Consider the following 20,012-nt stretch of genomic DNA (forward strand, 5'->3'; position numbering starts at 1 on the left):
AACGTTTAGATAAGGTCTTTAAATCTCCTGTAGTTATTCCAGAAGTTTTTCCTGTTCCTGGTGCTATTTCTGAAGTAATTTCAGGGAATGGAATAATTTGGGTAATTCATTTACTCCTTCTAAACGTTTTAAGCAATTATATCCTGTGCCATCTGACAGATTAGAGTTTTGGGACAAAATCCCTAAGGTTGGAAGCTTTAGCGCAACAAGTAACAGATCATAATTCTCATAGCATTATTATTCTTCTTCAACATGCTAATAATTTTATTTGTGATGCCATCTTTGATATCATTAGAGTTGATGTCAGGTATATGTCTCTAGCTATTTTAGCTAGAAGACCTTTATGGCTTAAAACTTGGAATGCTGATATGTCTTCTAAGTCTACTCTGCTTTCCCTTTCTTTCCAGGGTAATAAATTATTTGGTTCTCAGTTGGATTCTATTATCTCAACTGTTACTGGAGGGAAAGGAACTTTTTTACCACAGGATAAAAAATCTAAGGGTAAATTCAGGTCTAATAATCATTTTCGTTCCTTTCGTCACAACATGGAACAAAAGCCTGATCCTTCATCCTCAGGAGCGGTATCAGTTTGGAAACCATCTCCAGTCTGGAATAAATCCAAGCCTTTTAGAAAAGCAAAACCAGCTCCTAAGTCCACATGAAGGTGCGGCCCTCATTCCAGCTCAGCTGGTAGGGGGCAGATTACGTTTTTTCAAAGAAATTTGGATCAATTCCGTTCACAATCTTTGGATTCAGAACATTGTTTCAGAAGGGTACAGAATTGGTTTCAAGATAAGACCTCCTGCAAAGAGACTTTTTCTTTCCCGTGTCCCAGTAAATCCAGCGAAGGCTCAAGCATTTCTGAAATGTGTTTCAGATCTAGAGTTGGCTGGAGTAATTATGCCAGTTCCAGTTCTGGAACAGGGGCTGGGGTTTTATTCAAATCTCTTCATTGTACCAAAGAAGGAGAATTCCTTCAGACCAGTTCTGGATCTAAAAATATTGAATCGTTATGTAAGGATACCAACATTCAAAATGGTAACTGTAAGGACTATCCTGCCTTTTGTTCAGCAAGGGCATTATATGTCTACAATAGATTTACAGGATGCATATCTGCATATTCCGATTCATCCAGATCACTATCAATTCCTGAGATTCTCTTTCCTGGACAAGCATTACCAGTTTGTGGCTCTGCCGTTTGGCCTAGCAACAGCTCCAAGAATTTTTACAAAGGTTCTCGGTGCCCTTCTGTCTGTAATCAGAGAACAGGGTATTGTGGTATTTCCTTATTTGGACGATATCTTGGTACTTGCTCAGTCTTCACATTTAGCAGAATCTCATACGAATCGACTTGTGTTGTTTCTTCAAGATCATGGTTGGAGGATCAATTTACTAAAAAGTTCATTGATTCCTCAGACAAGGGTAACCTTTTTGGGTTTCCAGATAGATTCAGTGTCCATGACTCTATCTTTGACAGACAAGAGACGTCTAAAATTGATATCAGCTTGTCGAAACCTTCAGTCACAATCATTCCCTTCGGTAGCCTTATGCATGGAAATTCTAGGTCTTATGACTGCTGCATCGGACGCGATCCCCTTTGCTCGTTTTCACATGCGACCTCTTCAGCTCTGTATGCTGAACCAATGGTGCAGGGATTACACAAAGATATCTCAATTAATATCTTTAAAACCGATTGTACGACACTCTCTGACGTGGTGGACAGATCACCATCGTTTAGTTCAGGGGGCTTCTTTTGTTCTTCCGACCTGGACTGTAATTTCAACAGATGCAAGTCTTACAGGTTGGGGAGCTGTGTGGGGGTCTCTGACGGCACAAGGGGTTTGGGAATCTCAGGAGGCGAGATTACCGATCAATATTTTGGAACTCCGTGCAATTTTCAGAGCTCTTCTGTCTTGGCCTCTTCTAAAGAGAGAATCGTTCATTTGTTTTCAGACAGACAATGTCACAACTGTGGCATACATCAATCATCAAGGAGGGACTCACAGTCCTCTAGCTATGAAAGAAGTATCTCAAATTCTGGTTTGGGCGGAATCCAGCTCCTGTCTAGTTTCTGCGGTTCATATCCCAGGTATAGACAATTGGGAAGCGGATTATCTCAGTCGCCAAACGTTGCATCCGGGCGAATGGTCTCTTCAACCAGAGGTATTTCTTCAGATTGTTCAAATGTGGGGACTTCCAGAAATAGATCTGATGGCCTCTCATCTAAACAAGAAACTTCCCAGGTATCTGTCCAGATCCAGGGATCCTCAAGCGGAAGCAGTGGATGCATTGTCACTTCCTTGGAAGTATCATCCTGCCTATATCTTTCCGCCTCTAGTTCTCCAAGATTCTGAAGGAATGCTAGTTTGTTCTGCTGGTAGCTCCAGCATGGCCTCACAGGTTTTGGTATGCGGATCTTGTCCGGATGGCTTCTTGCCAACCGTGGACTCTTCCGTTAAGACCAGACCTTCTGTCGCAAGGTCCTTTTTTCCATCAGGATCTCAAATCCTTAAACTTAAAGGTATGGAGATTGAACGTTTGATTCTTAGTCAAAGAGGTTTCTCTGACTCTGTGATTAATACTATGTTACAGGCTCGTAAATCCGTATCTAGGGAGATATATTATAGAGTCTGGAAGACTTATATTTCTTGGTGTCTTTCTCATCATTTTTCCTGGCATTCTTTTAGAATTCCAAGAATTTTACAGTTTCTTCAGGATGGTTTGGATAAAGGTTTGTCTGCAAGTTCCTTGAAAGGACAAATCTCTGCTCTTTCTGTTCTTTTTCACAGAAAGATTGCTAATCTTCCTGATATTCATTGTTTTGTACAAGCTTTGGTTCGTATAAAACCTGTTATTAAGTCAATTTCTCCCCCTTGGAGTTTGAATTTGGTTCTGGGGGCTCTTCAAGCTCCTCCGTTTGAACCTATGCATTCATTGGATATTAAATTACTTTCTTGGAAAGTTTTGTTTCTTTTTGCCATCTCTTCTGCTAGAAGAGTTTCTGAATTGTCTGCTCTTTCTTGTGAGTCTCCTTTTCTGATTTTTCATCAGGATAAGGCGGTGTTGCGAACTTCATTTAAATTTTTACCTAAGGTTGTGAATTCCAACAACATTAGTAGAGAAATTGTGGTTCCTTCATTATGTCCTAATCCTAAGAATTCTAAGGAGAAATCATTGCATTCTTTGGATGTAGTTAGAGCTTTAAAATATTATGTTGAAGCTACTAAGACTTTCCGAAAGACTTCTAGTCTATTTGTTATCTTTTCCGGTTCTAGGAAAGGTCAGAAGGCCTCTGCCATTTCTTTGGCATCTTGGTTGAAATCTTTAATTCATCATGCTTATGTCGAGTCGGGTAAAACTCCGCCTCAAAGGATTACAGCTCATTTCTACTAGGTCAGTTTCTACTTCCTGGGCGTTTAGGAATGAAGCTTCGGTTGATCAGATTTGCAAAGCAGCAACTTGGTCTTCTTTGCATACTTTTACTAAATTCTACCATTTTGATGTGTTTTCTTCTTCTGAAGCTGTTTTTGGTAGAAAAGTACTTCAGGCAGCTGTTTCAGTTTGAATCTTCTGCTTATATTTTTAATTTAAACTTTATTTTGGGTGTGGATTATTTTTCAGCGGAATTGGCTGTCTTTATTTTATCCCTCCCTCTCTAGTGACTCTTGCGTGGAAAGATCCACATCTTGGGTAGTCATTATCCCATACGTCACTAGCTCATGGACTCTTGCTAATTACATGAAAGAAAACATAATTTATGTAAGAACTTACCTGATAAATTCATTTCTTTCATATTAGCAAGAGTCCATGAGGCCCACCCTTTTTGTGGTGGTTATGATTTTTTTGTATAAAGCACAATTATTCCAATTCCTTATTTTTTATGCTTTCACACTTTTTTCTTATCACCCCACTTCTTGGCTATTCGTTAAACTGATTTGTGGGTGTGGTGAGGGGTGTATTTGTAGGCATTTTGAGGTTTGGGAAACTTTGCCCCTCCTGGTAGGAATGTATATCCCATACGTCACTAGCTCATGGACTCTTGCTAATATGAAAGAAATGAATTTATCAGGTAAGTTCTTACATAAATTATGTTTTCTACATCTGTAGCTTAAACAAAAATTAGACTGCCCTTTGGGCAGGCTTATTGACTAGTTTATCTATAATAACATTAGTAGATTGAGGTATGAAACTCTAAGACAAATGTTTCTCTCTTCACTTTCACTCTTTTTCTTTCTCATTCATTCTTTCTTTCTTTAATTCTTTTCCCTCCATCTTTTGTCTACCTCTCCTTCCTCTCTCCTCATCCTTTCTCTCTCTCTCTCTCCTCTCTTTCACTTTGCATTTGAAATTTTTATTTTTAATATTTTCCCCCAGATAATGTGTGAAATACTATTTCCAGCATTTGAAAATGTCCAAGCAAGTCTTGCAACTTCTTTCTGCGCCCCATCTTCATACACCAGACTGAAACCTTCCTCCTTAAGCATTAGCAACCATGTACCGTCTGTGGAAGACATTCCTCTGGCAGGAAGCTCCAAGGTATGAAGCTAGTGAATTGTTTAGTTATATGCAGATGATTATACTTATGTACAAGTGTACGGCGCAGTGGGATCAGTTCGGTATATGTATTATGTATCCATAACAAAGATCCATCTATGATACAAATATATGAATGCTATAAATCACAAAACATTACATGACTTTATACTCTATGCTACACACTCATTAAACAATTAATAACACTTTTATATATGTGTCATCTGAACTTATCTATGCACTTACAGCACTGCTCTGGTAGCATAGACCCAAAGATCTTTAGCACAGGTTGGCAAGTATGCTCAGTGGACTGTGCATGAAACACACCTACCAATCAGTGCTTGTGACCTGGGCATGCACATGCAGGGGCCATAGACTGGTTAAAAATAGTTACCTTAATTGCTTGTGGGGTTTTTGTGTTTCATTTTTTTAAGCTATTAACTAGAATTATGTTAAATAAAAGTATTTTGTCTGATTTTATTCAAATTGGTATAAAAACTGCATAGTTTGTCTTACAAAAATAGTGAAAAGTGTGTTAACATTTTAATTTAACAATATCCTTATAACGTCTGTATATTACAAAACCTGTTCATTATCTATAATTATCTTGAAATGTTTTTTTATATATTTTTTTTTATTAACTAATTTATAAATAGTAATTATGAAATGAAAATGAAAACTGTACATCAAATATTAGAGACATAAAAAAAAAGAAATCAAATTTAGTTTATTTAAGGTTTGCTTTATTGAAGAACAAATATAGCAGAAGTGTTTGCAATTTTTTTTTGTTGTGCATTGTAGTAAACACTGTTGCCCAAGAATGTATAACATTGCTATAAACACTCCTTACCATATAGCACTCAGGAAATGCACAAGGATGCCAAAAGCAAAAAAGGAACATGCATTCTATTTCTATAATGAATGCAAAAGTGCAACATTTTACCAGGTTAGAATTTTTTTTCATCGAAAGGTATAAATCGAATAAGTGATTTTAAAACCGGAAGTGTATTTTTTATACACAATTCATTGCGAGGGACAAAGTACTCACTAGTTGTGTGTTATACCAGCAAGAGATATGCCACATCCCCTATGAATGAGTGGGGAAAAACAGTAAACTCAGGCAATTTAACTAACAAATAAAATATTTTCTATTTTATTAATGATATTTAACCCTTTGGGCCAGAGTACGAGTGGAGCGCTATCTTAATGTGCTCATGTAAAGGGGCAAAATTTCCCATTTACGGGCGCACATTAAATAACCAGCCATTACAAGTGGCTGGTTAATGTGACCGCGAGATTGCGGTTTCACTTTGTGCCTAGCTCAATTAACCAGAGGTCAAACCTCTGGTTGAAAATAAAAAAAAATGCCCCTTACTAGCCAGAGCCTTAAAACGTAAACAGCTTAAAACACATATACACCACCTCAGAAATAAATCGGGACTGACTAAACATGACAGCATATCCATAGCAGAAGAATTTCGTACGTACTACTTGGCACTATATAACATATCAACAGATACTAGTGGCCTAGATAATATAGAAAACAAGCATAGGGCTATAGGGAATTACCTAGAAAAAGTTAAATTGCCTAAACTAAACGAGGAGCAATTGCGAAAACTTGACACACCAATTAGTGTTGTAGAGATATTGGCAGCAATCAAATCATTACCCTCTGGGAAAAGTCCTGGCTCAGATGGTTTTAGTACCAAATATTATAAAAAGTTTGCCCAAATTTTAGCCCCCAAAATGGCACGTTTGTTTGACTCCCTTGAGGCATCTGGCGGTTTTCCTAGAGAGATGTTGGAGGCATATATCACCGTCCTCCCGAAACCGGGTAGACCCCCAGACAAGCCTGAAAATTTCAGGCCAATATCTCTCTTGAATGTGGACATCAAGATATTTGCCAGAATTATGGCGGATAGATTGAATTTTGTACTCCCATCTTTAATAGCGCCAGACCAGGTGGGTTTCATCCCGGGCATGGATGCTAGGGATAACACCTTGAAGGTTATGCAACTAGTGACCCTGGCACAAAATACCCACCAAGAAATGGCCTTGGTTTCGACTGATGCCGTAAAGGCCTTTGACAGGGTGGATTGGTATTTTCTCAAGGCCACCCTGCGAGGCATGAACATAGGTGATAGCTTCATTAGAAAGGTTTTTTTCACTTTACACAGACCCAACGGCTAAAGTCAAAGATAATGCAGTTCTCTCAGATTCATTTGCCATTAGAAATGGCACAAGGCAGGGCTGTCCCCTGTCGCCCATCTTATTCGTATTGTCCATAGAAGTCCTAGCATGTAAAATTAGAGCATACCACAGAATTAAAGGTATCAAGACGCATGCAAGCGAGTATAAACTGGCAATGTATGCGGATGACATACTGCTTACACTTTCTGATCTCGAGATATCCGTCCCATCCCTCTTAAAAATACTAACAGATTATGGTGGAGTATCAAATTTTCACCTTAATCTCTCTAAATCAGAATTACTAAACATATCTACCACGACACAGACCATAGACAAAATTAAATGCAATAGTTCTCTTCGTATCCAACAAACACAGATTAAATACCTGGGCATACTCTTGACTAAAAATCCCTTAAACTTATTTAAGGCAAACTACAATATGTTACAAAAAAGATATGGTGCGTCAGCTAACATTATTTGAGTTAGCTGATATGTTACACATTTGGTGGGGATGCGACAGAGTGAGACCATTCTGGGAGGAAGTAATTGCACAAATAAATAAAATACTAGCAACCAATTTGCCAGTGACCCCAGGACTGCTACTGTTCCACAAACTACCAAACACCAAGGATGACCTAAAACAATCACTCCTATATGTAATGCTAAATAGTGCCAAAATCCTGATACCCAGGAAATGGAAATCCTCTGAAGTTCCTGACATAACGACTTGGAAGGCACAGGTTGAGAATTTGCTTGTTCTCGAGAGATACCACTTTCTCAAGGCGGGCAATATAGAAAAACATGAATACATGACAATGAGGTGGAATGCAAATAAAGATAGTTAAGAAATACCCTCAACTGCCGTCTTTCATCCTAGAACTAGAAATAGACACACATTCAAGAGTCAATGTCAAACAATATATCAGTAGACACCCTTTTAGTTAGTCCCTTGCAAGATCACTGGAGTCTGCAGAAAATGACACGAATGGAGACAAAAGCCATGTCTCCTGCAAAGCCACTGAACAGGGGGTTCCAACCCCAACTCGACAGAGTCATTCAAGATTCAATGTTCGGAGTAAATATCATCCCTCTTGCCCTCCCCCATCCCTCTCCACTTTTTCTTCTTCTTATTTCAACTCAATTAAGGTGATATTATCTTATGATATTTATTATTTATAATTTTTGATAATGTGTTATAGGGCTTCAAACTATAATACTAAAACTGTTTTCTTCATAACACTGAAAAAGGAAAATGTAGAACTAATCCAAGCCGAAAGACACTAATAATGATTGCCAATAAAGGCCCTAATCGCTTTCCTTACAGGTTTATTCAAGATTGTGATCCAATTGGCAGTGGAACCTGAGTTCATGTAATCTTTCTTTAAAATATACATTGTAAGGGTACCTAATGTAAACCCAAACTCGCAACTAAGATGTCTGTAACATAAATATTTCAATAAAGTTCTTTGGAATTTTTTTTTTTTTTTTTAAAATGCCCCAATTGCCCCCAAAATAAAGAGTGTAATACATTAACATTGAAAATAAAGATGAGCACTCTCACTGACAAAGGAAATTAATTTATCAGGTAAGCATAAATTATATTTCCTTCCTAAGATAGGGAGAGTCCACGGCTTCATTCCTTACTGTTGGGAAATACAACACCTGGCCACCAGGAGGAGGCAAAGACACCCCAGCCAAAGGCTTAAATATCCCTCCCATTTCCTCATTACCCCAGTCATTCTTTGTCTTTTGTCACGTTAGGAGGTGGCAGAGAAGTGTCAGAAGATTCTGAGAGTCCTGAAAAAGGGTATCTGCCTTTCGAGATAGGACTGGAGTTTTAAGTAGTCATGTCAACCTCTAATTGAGAGTATTGATGAAAGTTAGAGTCTGGAGATGCAGGGAAAGTTTTTCTGCGAAACCATCCAGACTACTGCTAACAGCTCCTAAGCAATCAGTGTTGAAGAGTTTCACTGCCTGCTTTCTCTCACTCAGGACCATGTCAGGAGCGCTGCTATAAGACACTCACACTTGAGAGGCTATGTTCTGTTCCACAGCATGGATACTGGAGGTAAGATTGTTTCAATTGTTACACATAAAATGCTATAACAGGGTCACAGTGTGGCTCTTTTATACCTTGATTGGATCCAGGGTTAATATCCTCTGAAGAGGGTTTATTGAACAGTTGGGGTTAATTAATCAGTGTATTAATTATTTACATGCTGCTTTGTGTGATTTTTTTTCCTGGGCTGATAGACTGTGTGTTTTTGGCTGGAACAAACAGGTTTCACTTTTAAGTTTCACTTTAGTTTTTTTAAAGTGTTGCACAGCTCCTGTTACATGCTGTACTTGTAATAACAAGGGACGTACTGTCTTGCACTCCATGTGACCAGGTGTGGTCTATGTTCATTTCCTCCATTCTGGCTGAGACTTGAACCTGGGGAGAGCGTTTCCTCTGTTAACTGTCTGGGTCTAGGAGGTGGTGAGTGCCCCAGCGATTGGGGATATAAAGGTGCAGTTTTCTATAATAAGAGATCTCTGCTTTGCAATGTGAGCCACCTTATCTGATTTTTCATGCAGATAAGGCAGTTTTGCGTACTAAATTAGGTTTTCTTCCTAAGGTTGTCAGATCGCAACATCAATCAGGAGATTGTGGTTCCTTACTTGTGTCCTAATCCTTCTTCATCGAAGGAACGCTTCACAATTTGGATGTGGTTCGCGTCTTGAAGTTCTATCTTCATGCTACTAAGGAGTTTAGACAATCTTCCTCTTTGTTTGTTGTCTATTCGGGGAAGCGTAAGGGGCAGGAGGCTACTTCGACTTCCCTATCTTTTTGGTTAAAGGGACACTGAACCCAAATTTTTTTCTTTCGTGATTCAGATAGAGCATGCAATTTTAAACAACTTTCTAATTTACTCCTTTTATCAATTTTTCTTCATTCTCTTGCTATCTTTATTTGAAAAGCAAGAATGTAAGTTTAGATGCCGGCCCATTTTTGGTGAACAACCTGGGTTGTTATTGCTGATTGGTGGATAAATTCACCCACCAATAAAAAAAGTGCTGTCCAGGGGCTGAACCAAAAAGTTGCTCGCTCCTTAGCTTAGATGCCTTCTTTTTCAAATAAAGATAGTAAGAGAACGAATAATTATTTTTATTAAAATTGCATGCTCTAGGGTGTCTGGGTCTAGGAGGTGGTGAGTGCCCCAGCCATTGGGGATATAAAGGTGCAGTTTTCTATAATAAAACAAAAAAAAAACAGAGCCTCCACATTCCGTTGAATCACGAAAGAAATTTGGATTCAGTGTCACTTTAAGGAGTGTCATCCGCTTAGCTTACGAGACAGAGCGGGACCGCGTCCTCCTTATTTGAAAGCCTGAGTAGGTTTACTCAGTCTTTCCTTTTTTTTCCACAGGTCCATGTGAGGGAAGATGCCTTTCAAACCTTGTGAGCCAGGCAGATCGTTGTGGAGGTAAGTGCTGAGTTTTATTTTCTGTATGGGAAAGAAACATTTGCACTTGTACAGTTAATTCTGTTGGGGACGTGTACATTATTCCTGTTGGCTAAACAGGTTATTGTATGGCAGTTTGTGTGGGCACTGGAGAGGAGTTTATATGTTTAATATTTTATTTTCAAACATTTACTTTGGCTCAGCGTTGGTGGGTTCCGATTTTGTCTATGTGTTTGCTTTTACTCCCGGCGGCTTTTTCTGCGCAGTGAGTGTAATGCTGGCTGGGAGATTCTATTAGGTACGCCGATGGGCGGGGCTTGTCTGGCGCAGCAACGAGTTGCGCACCTTTTCCACATTTACTTCCTTAATATCGGAAACTGTGAGGTTTGTTTGTGCGGCTCTTCTCTTTTTCAGCGGTCTGTGGAGTGGTCGCCTGGTAGAAAGTGGGTTGAGTCCGGATCTTTTTGCTGCAATGTTCTCTGGTATCCAGCAGGACAGGTAGGCACCTCAGCAAAGCTTGCTGAGGTGTAGAGGCTGCTTAAGTTAGTTATTTTTCTTAGAGCTGTTGCTTTGCAGTAATATTTTAATGTTACTTTAAAAATTAAAGGGACAGTAACTTTTTTTGGGCTTTATTTCTTGTTGTTGTTTAAAGCTGAATAAAGATATTTTTATTTTTTTCATTGTGGGGTAAAGATTGACCAAGAGGCCCTGCAAGATGTTACTTGTTCTTTGTGTTTTGATGCAAATGTGGAACCATCAATCCCTTTTTGTTCCTCATGTATTGAGAGAACATTGCATTACAGGGATAGACTTTTTGAATCTGAGCCATCATTATCTAAGGCGGATGCTGTTCAGGGGTCTCCTGTTCAAGCTATGCAGCAGCTTTCTCCTCTGGCGTCCCAAACCTTATCCTCTTCACATGCAGTGCCCTGCATTTCCTCTCATACTCTGGTTGGAGTTACGCTGCAAGACATAGCTACCCATATGTCCTCGGCAGTATCTCATGCTTTGTCTGCTTTTCCTATGTTGCAGGGGAAGCGCAAAAGGAAGTATAAGGTTTCTGATTCAGTTGCGGCTATGTAGAATGTTTCTTCCCATAAGTCTGAGGAGGAAGCTACTTCTGTAGCGTCTGGGGTGAGGTCTCAGATTCTGACAGTGTAATTCCTTCTTCTGATGCTGAGGTTGTATCCTTCAGGTTTAAGCTAGAACACCTCAGTCTGTTGCTTAAGGATGTTTTGGCTATTTTGGATGACTCAACAGTCATAGTGACTCCTAAGAAGTCTAGTAAGCTTAATAAGTATTTTGACGTTCCTTCCATGGTGATAGTATTTCCTGTTCCAGACCGTGCTTCAGAGATTATTGCACAGGAGTGGGAGAAGCCTGGGATTCCCTTTCCTCCTTCTCCAAATTGTTTCCTATTGCTGATTCTTTTAAGGAGTCTTGGCAGACGATTCCCAAGGTGGAGGGAGCAATTTCCACCTTGGCTAAGAGAACAACTGTTCCTATTGAGGATAGCTGTTCCTTTAAGGATCCTTTAAGGTGTTACTTAAAAGTATGTATGTTCACCAGGGGTTGCAATGGCAGCCTGCGGTGTGTATTGCTACTGTCACTAGCGCGGCAGCATATTGGTTTGATGCGTTGTCTGATTCTATTTAAGTTGGCCAATTCCTTTTATTACGGATGCTTCTCTACAGGTCATCAAGTTGGGAGCAAAGATTTCTGGCTTTGCTGTATTGGCGCGCAGAGCCTTATGGTTGAAGTCCTGGTCTGCGGATGTGTCCTCTAAGTCTAAGCTTTTGTCGATTCCTTACAAGGGTAAGACCTTGTTTGGGCCGGGTTTAGCTGAGATTATTATTAATATTACGGGAAGAAAGGGGCATTCTCTCCCTCAGGATAAGAGGAATAAGCAGAAGAGTCGTCAAAGTAATTTTTGTTCCTTTCAAAACTTTTCAGGTAAGCCTCCCCCTCTTCTTCCAAGCAGGAACAGTCTAAGTCCTCCTGGAAGTCCAATCAGTCTTGGACTAAGGGGAAGCATTCTAAGAAGCCTGTTACTGACTCAAAGTCAGCATGAAGTGTCTGCCCCGATACGGGAATGGATCTTGTGGTGGGCAGACTTACTTTTTTCGCTCAGGCTTGGGTTCGGGATGTCCCGGATCCTTGGGCGGTGGAAATCGTGTCCCAGGGTTACAAGTTAGAATTCAAGGCTTTTCCTCCCAGGGGCAGGTTCCTTCTCTCCAGGTTATCTGTAGACCAGATAAAAAGAGGCGTTCTTACGTTGTGTTCAGGATTTTTCCGACATGGGAGTGATAGTTCCTGTTCCAATACAGGTGCAAGGTCTGGGATTTCATTCCAATTTGTTTGTGGTTCCAAGAAAGGAGGGAACCTTCAGACCAATTTTAAACAAGCTTTTCAGAGTTCCGTCTTTCAAGATGGACACTATTCGTTCCATTCTTCCATTGGTTCAAGAGGGCCTATTCAGGACAACAGTAGATCTGAAGGATGTGTATCTGCATATTCCCATCCACAGGGACCATCACAAGTTTCTGAGATTTGCTTTCTTAGATGGGCACTTTCAGTTTGTGGTATTTTTTCAAAGGTCCTGGGAGCATTGCTGGCGGTGCTCCGATTGAGGGGTGTTGCTGTGGCGCCGTATCTGGACGACATTCTGGTTCATGCGCCATCTTTTCAACAAGCAAACTCCCACACAGAGATGTTGTTGTCTTTTCTGCATTCTCACGGATGGAAGGTGAATTTGGGAAAACGTTCCTTGATTCCATCTACAAGGGTGGTATTCTTGGGAACAATCATAGATTCTCGATCTATGAAGATTTTTGACAGACCAGAAAAACAAAGATCTTCAATTCTTGTCTTGCTCTTCAGTCCTCTCTTCAGCCGTCAGTGTCTCAGTGTATAGAGGTCATTGGTCTGATGGTGTCGGCTATGGACATCATACCGTTTGCTCGGTTCCATTTCAGGCCTCTGCAGTTATGCATGCTGAGTCAATGGAACGGGTATTATGTGGATCTGTCTCCGCAAATAGATCTGGATCAGGCGTCAGGGGATTCTCTTCTGTGGTGGTGGTCTCAGAATCATCTCTTCCAGGTAACTTGCCTTCGCAGACCTTCCTGGGTGATCGTGACCTCAGATGCCAGTTTGCTGGGATGGGGAGCAGTCTGGGGCTCATTGAAGGCTCAGGGTCTACGGACTCGGGAGGAGTCGGTTTTTCCCATAAATATCCTAGAACTGAGGGCAATCTTCAATGCTCTTCTGGCCTGGCATCAGTTGGCTTCATCCCAGTTTATCAGGTTCCAGTCGGAAAACATAACCTCAGTGCTTACATCAATCATCATAGAGGAACTCGGAGTTCCTTGGCCATGACAGAGGTAGCCAAGATTATTCAGTGGGCGGAGGCTCACAACTGCTGTCTGTCTGCGATCCATATTCCTGGGGTGGACATTTGGGAAGCGGATTTTCTGAGCAGACAGACGTTTCATCCAGGGGAGTGGGAGCTTCACCCGGAGGTGTTTTCAAGCTTGGTTCTCAAGTGGGGGCAGCCGGAGCTGGATCTCATGGCATCTCATCAGAATGCCAAGCTTCTGAGGTACGGGTCGAGGTCAAGAGATCCTCGAGCTGTGCTGATAGATGCTCTTGCAGTTCCTTGAAGTTTGTCTAGCTTATGTTTTTCCTTCGTTCGCTCTCCTTCCACGGGTCATTGCTCAAATCAGACAGGAGAGGGCGTCAGTGATTCTTATTGCTCCGGCGTGGCCTCGCAGAATCTGGTATGCGGATCTGGTGAAGATGTCATCTCTCCAACCTTGGAGACTTCCGTTAAGGAAGGACCTTCTACTTCAGGGGCCCTTCCTTCATCCAAATCTCGTTTCTCTGTATTGGTGTGAATCCAGAGGGTTTTCTTGGAGTAGAGTTAGAATTCCTAGGATTCTGTCTTTTCTCCAGGAGGGTCTGGAGAAGGGTTTATCTGCAAGTACATTGAAGGGTCAAATTTCTGCTTTATCTATTTTGTTACACAAGCGTCTGGCGGATGTGCCAGATGTTCAATCTTTTTGTCAGGCCCTGGTTAGAATCCGGCCTATGTTTAAGTTTGTTACTCCTTCTCTGAGTCTTAATTTGGTTCTTAGGGTTCTTCAACAGGCTCTGTTTGAACCTATGCATTCTTTGGATATTAAGATGTTATCCTGGAAGGTTTTGTTTTTGGTTGCCATTTCTTCGGCTCAAAGAGTTTCAGAGCTTTCAGCGCTGCAGTGTGAATCTCCTTTCCTTATTTTTCATTCTGATAAGGTGGTACTGCGTACTGCCTTAGGTTTCCTTCCCAAAGTGGTTTCGGATAGGAATATTAATCAAGAAATTGTTGTTCCTTCTTTGTGTCCTAATCCTTCTTCCCATAAGGAGAGTTTGTTGCACAACCTGGATGTGGTTCGTGCGTTGAAATATTATTTGCAGGCGACTAAGGATTTTCCCCAGTCTTCTCATTTGTTTGTTTGTTGTTTTTTCTGGAAAGCACAAGGGTCAGAAAGCTACGGCTACTTCTTTCTTTTTGGCTGAGGAGTGTTATTCGTTTGGCATATGAGACTGCTGCACAGCAGCCTCCTGAGAAAATTACGGCTCATTCCACGAGGGCTGTTTCTTCTTCTTGGGCCTTCAAAAATGGAGCTTCTGTGGAACAGATTTGCAAAGCTGCCACTTGGTCATCTTTACACACTGTTTCTAAATTTTACAAGTATGATACTTTTGCTTCGGCTGAGGCTTCTTTTGGGAGAAAGGTTCTTCAAGCAGTGGTGCCTTCTGTTTAGGTTAACTGTCTTGTCCCTCCCTTATCATCCGTGTCCTCTGGTTTGGGTATTGGTTCCCAACAGTAATTATGATGATCCGTGGACTCACTATGTCATTAGAAAGAAAAGAAAATGTATGCATACCTGATAAATTTATTTTTTGACACGGTGAGTCCACGGCCTGCCCCTGTGACACTTTTTTTTCCTATAAACCTCAGGCACCTCTGCACCTTATGTTACTTCCTTTCCCTTTGGTCGAATGACTGGGGCTTGTGGGTAGGGAAGTGATATTTATCAGCTTTGCTGTGGTGCTCTTTGCCTCCTCCTGCTGGTCAGGATTGATATTCCCAACAGTAATTATGATGATCCGTGGACTCAAGAAAAAAATAAATTTATCAGGTAAGCATACATTTTCTTTTTCAAAATTTTACAAGTTTGATGTTTTGGTTTCGGCTGAAGCAGCTTTTGGGAGAAAAGTTTTGCAGGCTGTGGTGCCCTCAGAATAGGGTCTGCCTCTTCCTTTTTTGTTCCCTCCCGTTATTCATTCAGTGTCCTCTGGAGCTTGGGTATAGTTTTCTCAACAGTAAGGAATGAAGCTGTGGACTCTGCCTATCTCAGGAAGGAAAACATAATTTATGCCTACCGGATCAATTCCTTTCCTTCCGGATAGGGAGAGTCCACGTCCCCCGCTCGTTTTTTCTTGTCTATGGGCGTCCCCTATTATTTATTTTAGTCTTCTGGCACACACACACATATATATATATATATATATATGTATGTATGTATGTATGTATGTATGTGTGTGTGTGTGTGTGTGTGTGTGTATATATATATATATATATATATATATATAATTTTTTTATGGTCTGAGAAACGTCACAATAAAGGGAATTGATGTTCTTTAATACCGGAGAGTGCCTTGATGGTTTTTATGGAATTATATATATATATATATGTGTGTGTGTATATATATGTGAGTGTGTGTATATATATATATATATATATATATATATATATATATATATATATAATCTGTCTGTGTGTATGTATAGATATATATATATATATATATATATATATATAGATAGATAGATAGATAGATAGATACACACAGGAGGTATAGTGTACGCACTCTCACCACCGCACTTCAACTGCCAGGGTGCTATTGCAAGGAATATAAAAGGTAGAGAAGCACTCACTGGGCTTTGGACATCAGTGTCAATCCTTTATTGTGACGTTTCGGGACCAGAAACGTCCCTTCTTCTGACAACCATCAGGGCTACCAATCAGAGATATCCGTGTACAAAAGATAACGGCTGTGTGCAAAAATTGATACTATATAAGATATATGTGATACATTGAATAAAAACAGATGAAACAACCAAAAATGTGAGCAATGTTGAACTTAAAAGGGTATATTATCTCCTCTGTTACGATGATCAGGGCCTGTATATACATATTTGCCATTACGGTGTCAGCTAGCGTGGCTATCAACACAATACCACTGATAGGTTCAAGTGAACAACGCCCTCCTATCGGATTCGTCAGCAGATGTAAAACCCTGCCCCTCTCACGGAATATATATATTAAAAAGTACATTTTCTTCTAAGTGAAGAACATAAAAAAATTATTTTTAACGCTCCTTCGGCTGTAACGCAATATCAGATTAGTGCACAATAAATAGAAAAAAAGGCGTTCTTTAGCATGCCCCATAGAAGTCTAAGGTAGAGAGGGAGTTGGCGCGGTTGTGATATCCAAAGTTAGCGCACTGGAGTCTTTCACACAATAAGGTTTGACTTTCAATTTGTACTACCAGCACCAACCCGAAAGCACTCATTTTTTACTTGAGCGCAAGAAGCACTCATGAGCAATAACAAATTAGCGCACTATTTGTTATCTGGCTAATGGTGTGGGGGGTCTGGCAGCCAAAATATGAACTATTTAATGCATGACCTTGCTTCAAACAGAGCACACAGTAGTTTTCTTTGTACTCTGGTTGCGCTGAAGGGGAGTTAAAGGGACAAGAAACCCAAATATTTTTTTTCTTTCATGATTTAGAAAGAGCATGCAATTTTAAACAGTTTACTTCTATTATCTAATTTGCTTCATTCTCTTTATCTCATTTGTTGAAAATCATATCTAAATAGGCTCAGTAGCTACTGATTGGTGGCTGCACATAGATGCCTCCTGTGATTTGCTCAACCACGTGCATTGCTATTTCTTCAACAAAGGATATTTGAATAATTATGCAAATTAAATAATAGAAGTAAATTGGAATGTTGTTTAAAAAATGTTTCTCTATCTGATTCATGAAAGAAAACATTTGGGTTTCATGTCCCTTTAAGGAAACCTACTTCTGCTAATCTATCATATGTTATGTCTATAGGCTCTTCTGTTAAAGCTGCACAATATGAATAAATGAAGTGGTAATAGTTATATCATTAAGTTGTATATCATAGCTTGTCTAAATGAAAAAGACAATTCTAAAAATTCTTTTAACTCCTCTCTTTTGCAACTAAAGGGTTAAGATAATTATCAAGGGCTTATCTTTTTCATTGGCATTAAGACCATTATAGTGGATAAGTTACATGCTTTAATTTGTTATATCACCATCAACCTTGGAATCCTATGTGTTTAACCCCTGCAAAGGAGCTACAGGGCACTGCTTGTCCTAAGCGGAAACTAGTACTGATCCAGTCAGCAGCACTAGCTGCACAGCTGGGCTAAACAGGAGTTAAACACATAGCACTGCAGGGTCACTAGTGTTAAAATGACGTGTTCTAACAAATGACATAGTGTTACAAGATGGAGTTTCAGTAACAGAGATGCAAATACGGCTTCTTTGTGATCAAGGAAAGAATAAGAGGTAGCGTCTAATTAGCACTAGTTTGTCTTTTCTGCAGGATTCCGTGTTCAGGTTAACCAAAGCCCCATTCCCAGGGACCAGCCTGTTGTCCATAAAGGATTTCCAAGACTGTCCTCAAACAGGTGACCTTCATGTTGAGAAGGCAGAAAAGAGCCTCGATAGTGTCCTGTCCTGTTTCCCTGGTACAGGTCTAAAGCGGAAGCTTCCCTGTTTATCAGCGGATCATCAGAGTATAGAAAGCCCTGCCAAAGCCATGAAGAAAGGTACATGCAAGGCAAAGTTACTTGTGTGATATGTGCTCATCAACTGATCTGTCATGTAAACAGATGAGTGTTTAGTCAAACATCTGTCACTTATGGGATTTTAAAGGGGATTTAAACCCGTGACTGCAAAATAGGTCTGCTGGCTATTGCTATGCAACATATTACATCTCTTTGTCAGCCAAGGGGTTAGTAGATGCACTCTATTAAAAGGGGCATAATACTTATATGCTATGTGATGCAGCATAACTGTAAAAAGCTGACAGGAAAATATCATCTGAACATCTCTATGTAAAAAAGGAAGATATTTTAGCTCACAATTTCCTCAGCTCACCTGAGTAAGTGTGTGATCTTTCAGTTACTGCCCAGCTGCAGGTAAAAAAAAATGAACAGCAGCCAATCGGCATCAGCAGTGCTGAGGTCATGAACTGTTTTACTGTGATCTCATGAGATTTCACTTAACTCTCATGAGATTTCATAGTAAACTTCTTTAAACTGAATAGGGAAATAACATGAGTGTGCATGAGGCACTCTCCCTTGCAGTCCTGGGACAGGCATACTGACTGGCTGCTTAAAGTACTTTACAATGGGTGTGAATACTTGGGACATTTTGAGGTAAAATATCTTTTTACATAGAGATGTTCAGGTGATATTTTCTAGTCAGCTTTTTAAAGCTATGCTGCATCACTTTCAAGTGCTTCAGCATTTGGGTATCATGTCCCTTTAATATTAAATAGTGTATTTTTTTTATTGCAGACAATGGATGGTCTATTTTTTTAATGGAACCAAGATCCTCAGACATTTCAGCTCTGAGTAACTTCTAGATGATTGTGTGCAGAGCTCTATGCTGAGTGAACAATTGTTCCAGCCCTCAGGCACAGATGTTTAAAGGCAATAAAACGCATATTAAATATAGCAATAGAACATCATTTTATGCAGGTTAAATTAACGTAAAAGTACAAAAGGGAAATGTTCTAATCTGATAAAGCATGTTAATATTGCACTGTTTACTTGCTTAGTTAAAGCCAACTCCAGAGCAGCAATCACTACTGGGAGCTAGCTGAACATATATGGTGAGCCAATAGCAAGAGGCATACGTGTGTAGCCACCAATCACAAGCTAGCTCCCAGTAGCACATTGCTGTATATTTGATATTAGAAATAAATTTAAAAATAGTCTCTTAAAATTGCATACTCTGAGTCATGAAAATGTATATACTGATATAAAAAGATATACTGTCTGTCACCGTGGTTTCTGTCTCATTTCCCCTGACTACCCTCAGTGTCTGTTTTCCTTTCTTTTTCCTACTCACTATAAGACGATTTCTCAATTGCAAATAGTATAAAAAATAGTTTTTATATATTTTTATAGTGTTTGCCGTCCCGGGATTCTTTGGGAAAATGTTTATTATTTTGCAAAATCTGTTGAAATATATACTGTTCTGTCTCTCCATGGCAAAAGAAAGCTGTAAACGGAGCCAATGCACAGCAAACAGTGCTCATATTATTTATAACACAGCAATACATAGCAAAATAAAATGCATTTGCCTGTTAACATCAGTGTGGTTGAATTAAACACATGCTGCCTCTGAAAATTGGGACTTTTCGTTGTAAAAATAAGTGGAAATGATATCCCACCAATAATCTATTACATTAACTTTGTAACATGACAGAGGGATATACAGTTGTGCTCATAACTTTACATTCCCTGGCAGAATTTATGATTTCTTTGTCATTTTCAGAGAATATTAATGATAACACAAAAACTTTTCTTTCACTCATGGTTAGTGTCTGGCTGAAGCCATTTATGATCAATCAACTGTTTTTAAATCATAATGACTACAGGAACTACCCAAATGCACTTGATCAAAAGTTTACATACCCCAGTTCTTAATACCGTGTATTGCCCCCTTTAACATCAATGACAGCTTG

General features: G+C 39.8%; 1 protein-coding gene across 1 annotated transcript in view; it reads left to right on the forward strand.

Moving 5' to 3' along the window:
- The window catches only part of LONRF2 (LON peptidase N-terminal domain and ring finger 2), a 207,110-nt gene that overhangs the window by 121,381 nt on the left and 65,717 nt on the right, over positions 1-20,012 (forward strand). The window contains exons 4-5 of the mRNA XM_053707682.1: positions 4,375-4,536; positions 17,859-18,084. Of these exons, the coding sequence (XP_053563657.1) occupies positions 4,375-4,536; positions 17,859-18,084 (388 nt within the window). The remainder of the gene's footprint in view (positions 1-4,374; positions 4,537-17,858; positions 18,085-20,012) is intronic.

The sequence above is a fragment of the Bombina bombina genome, chromosome 3 (genome assembly GCF_027579735.1).
Source record: "Bombina bombina isolate aBomBom1 chromosome 3, aBomBom1.pri, whole genome shotgun sequence".
Lineage (NCBI taxonomy): Eukaryota > Metazoa > Chordata > Amphibia > Anura > Bombinatoridae > Bombina > Bombina bombina.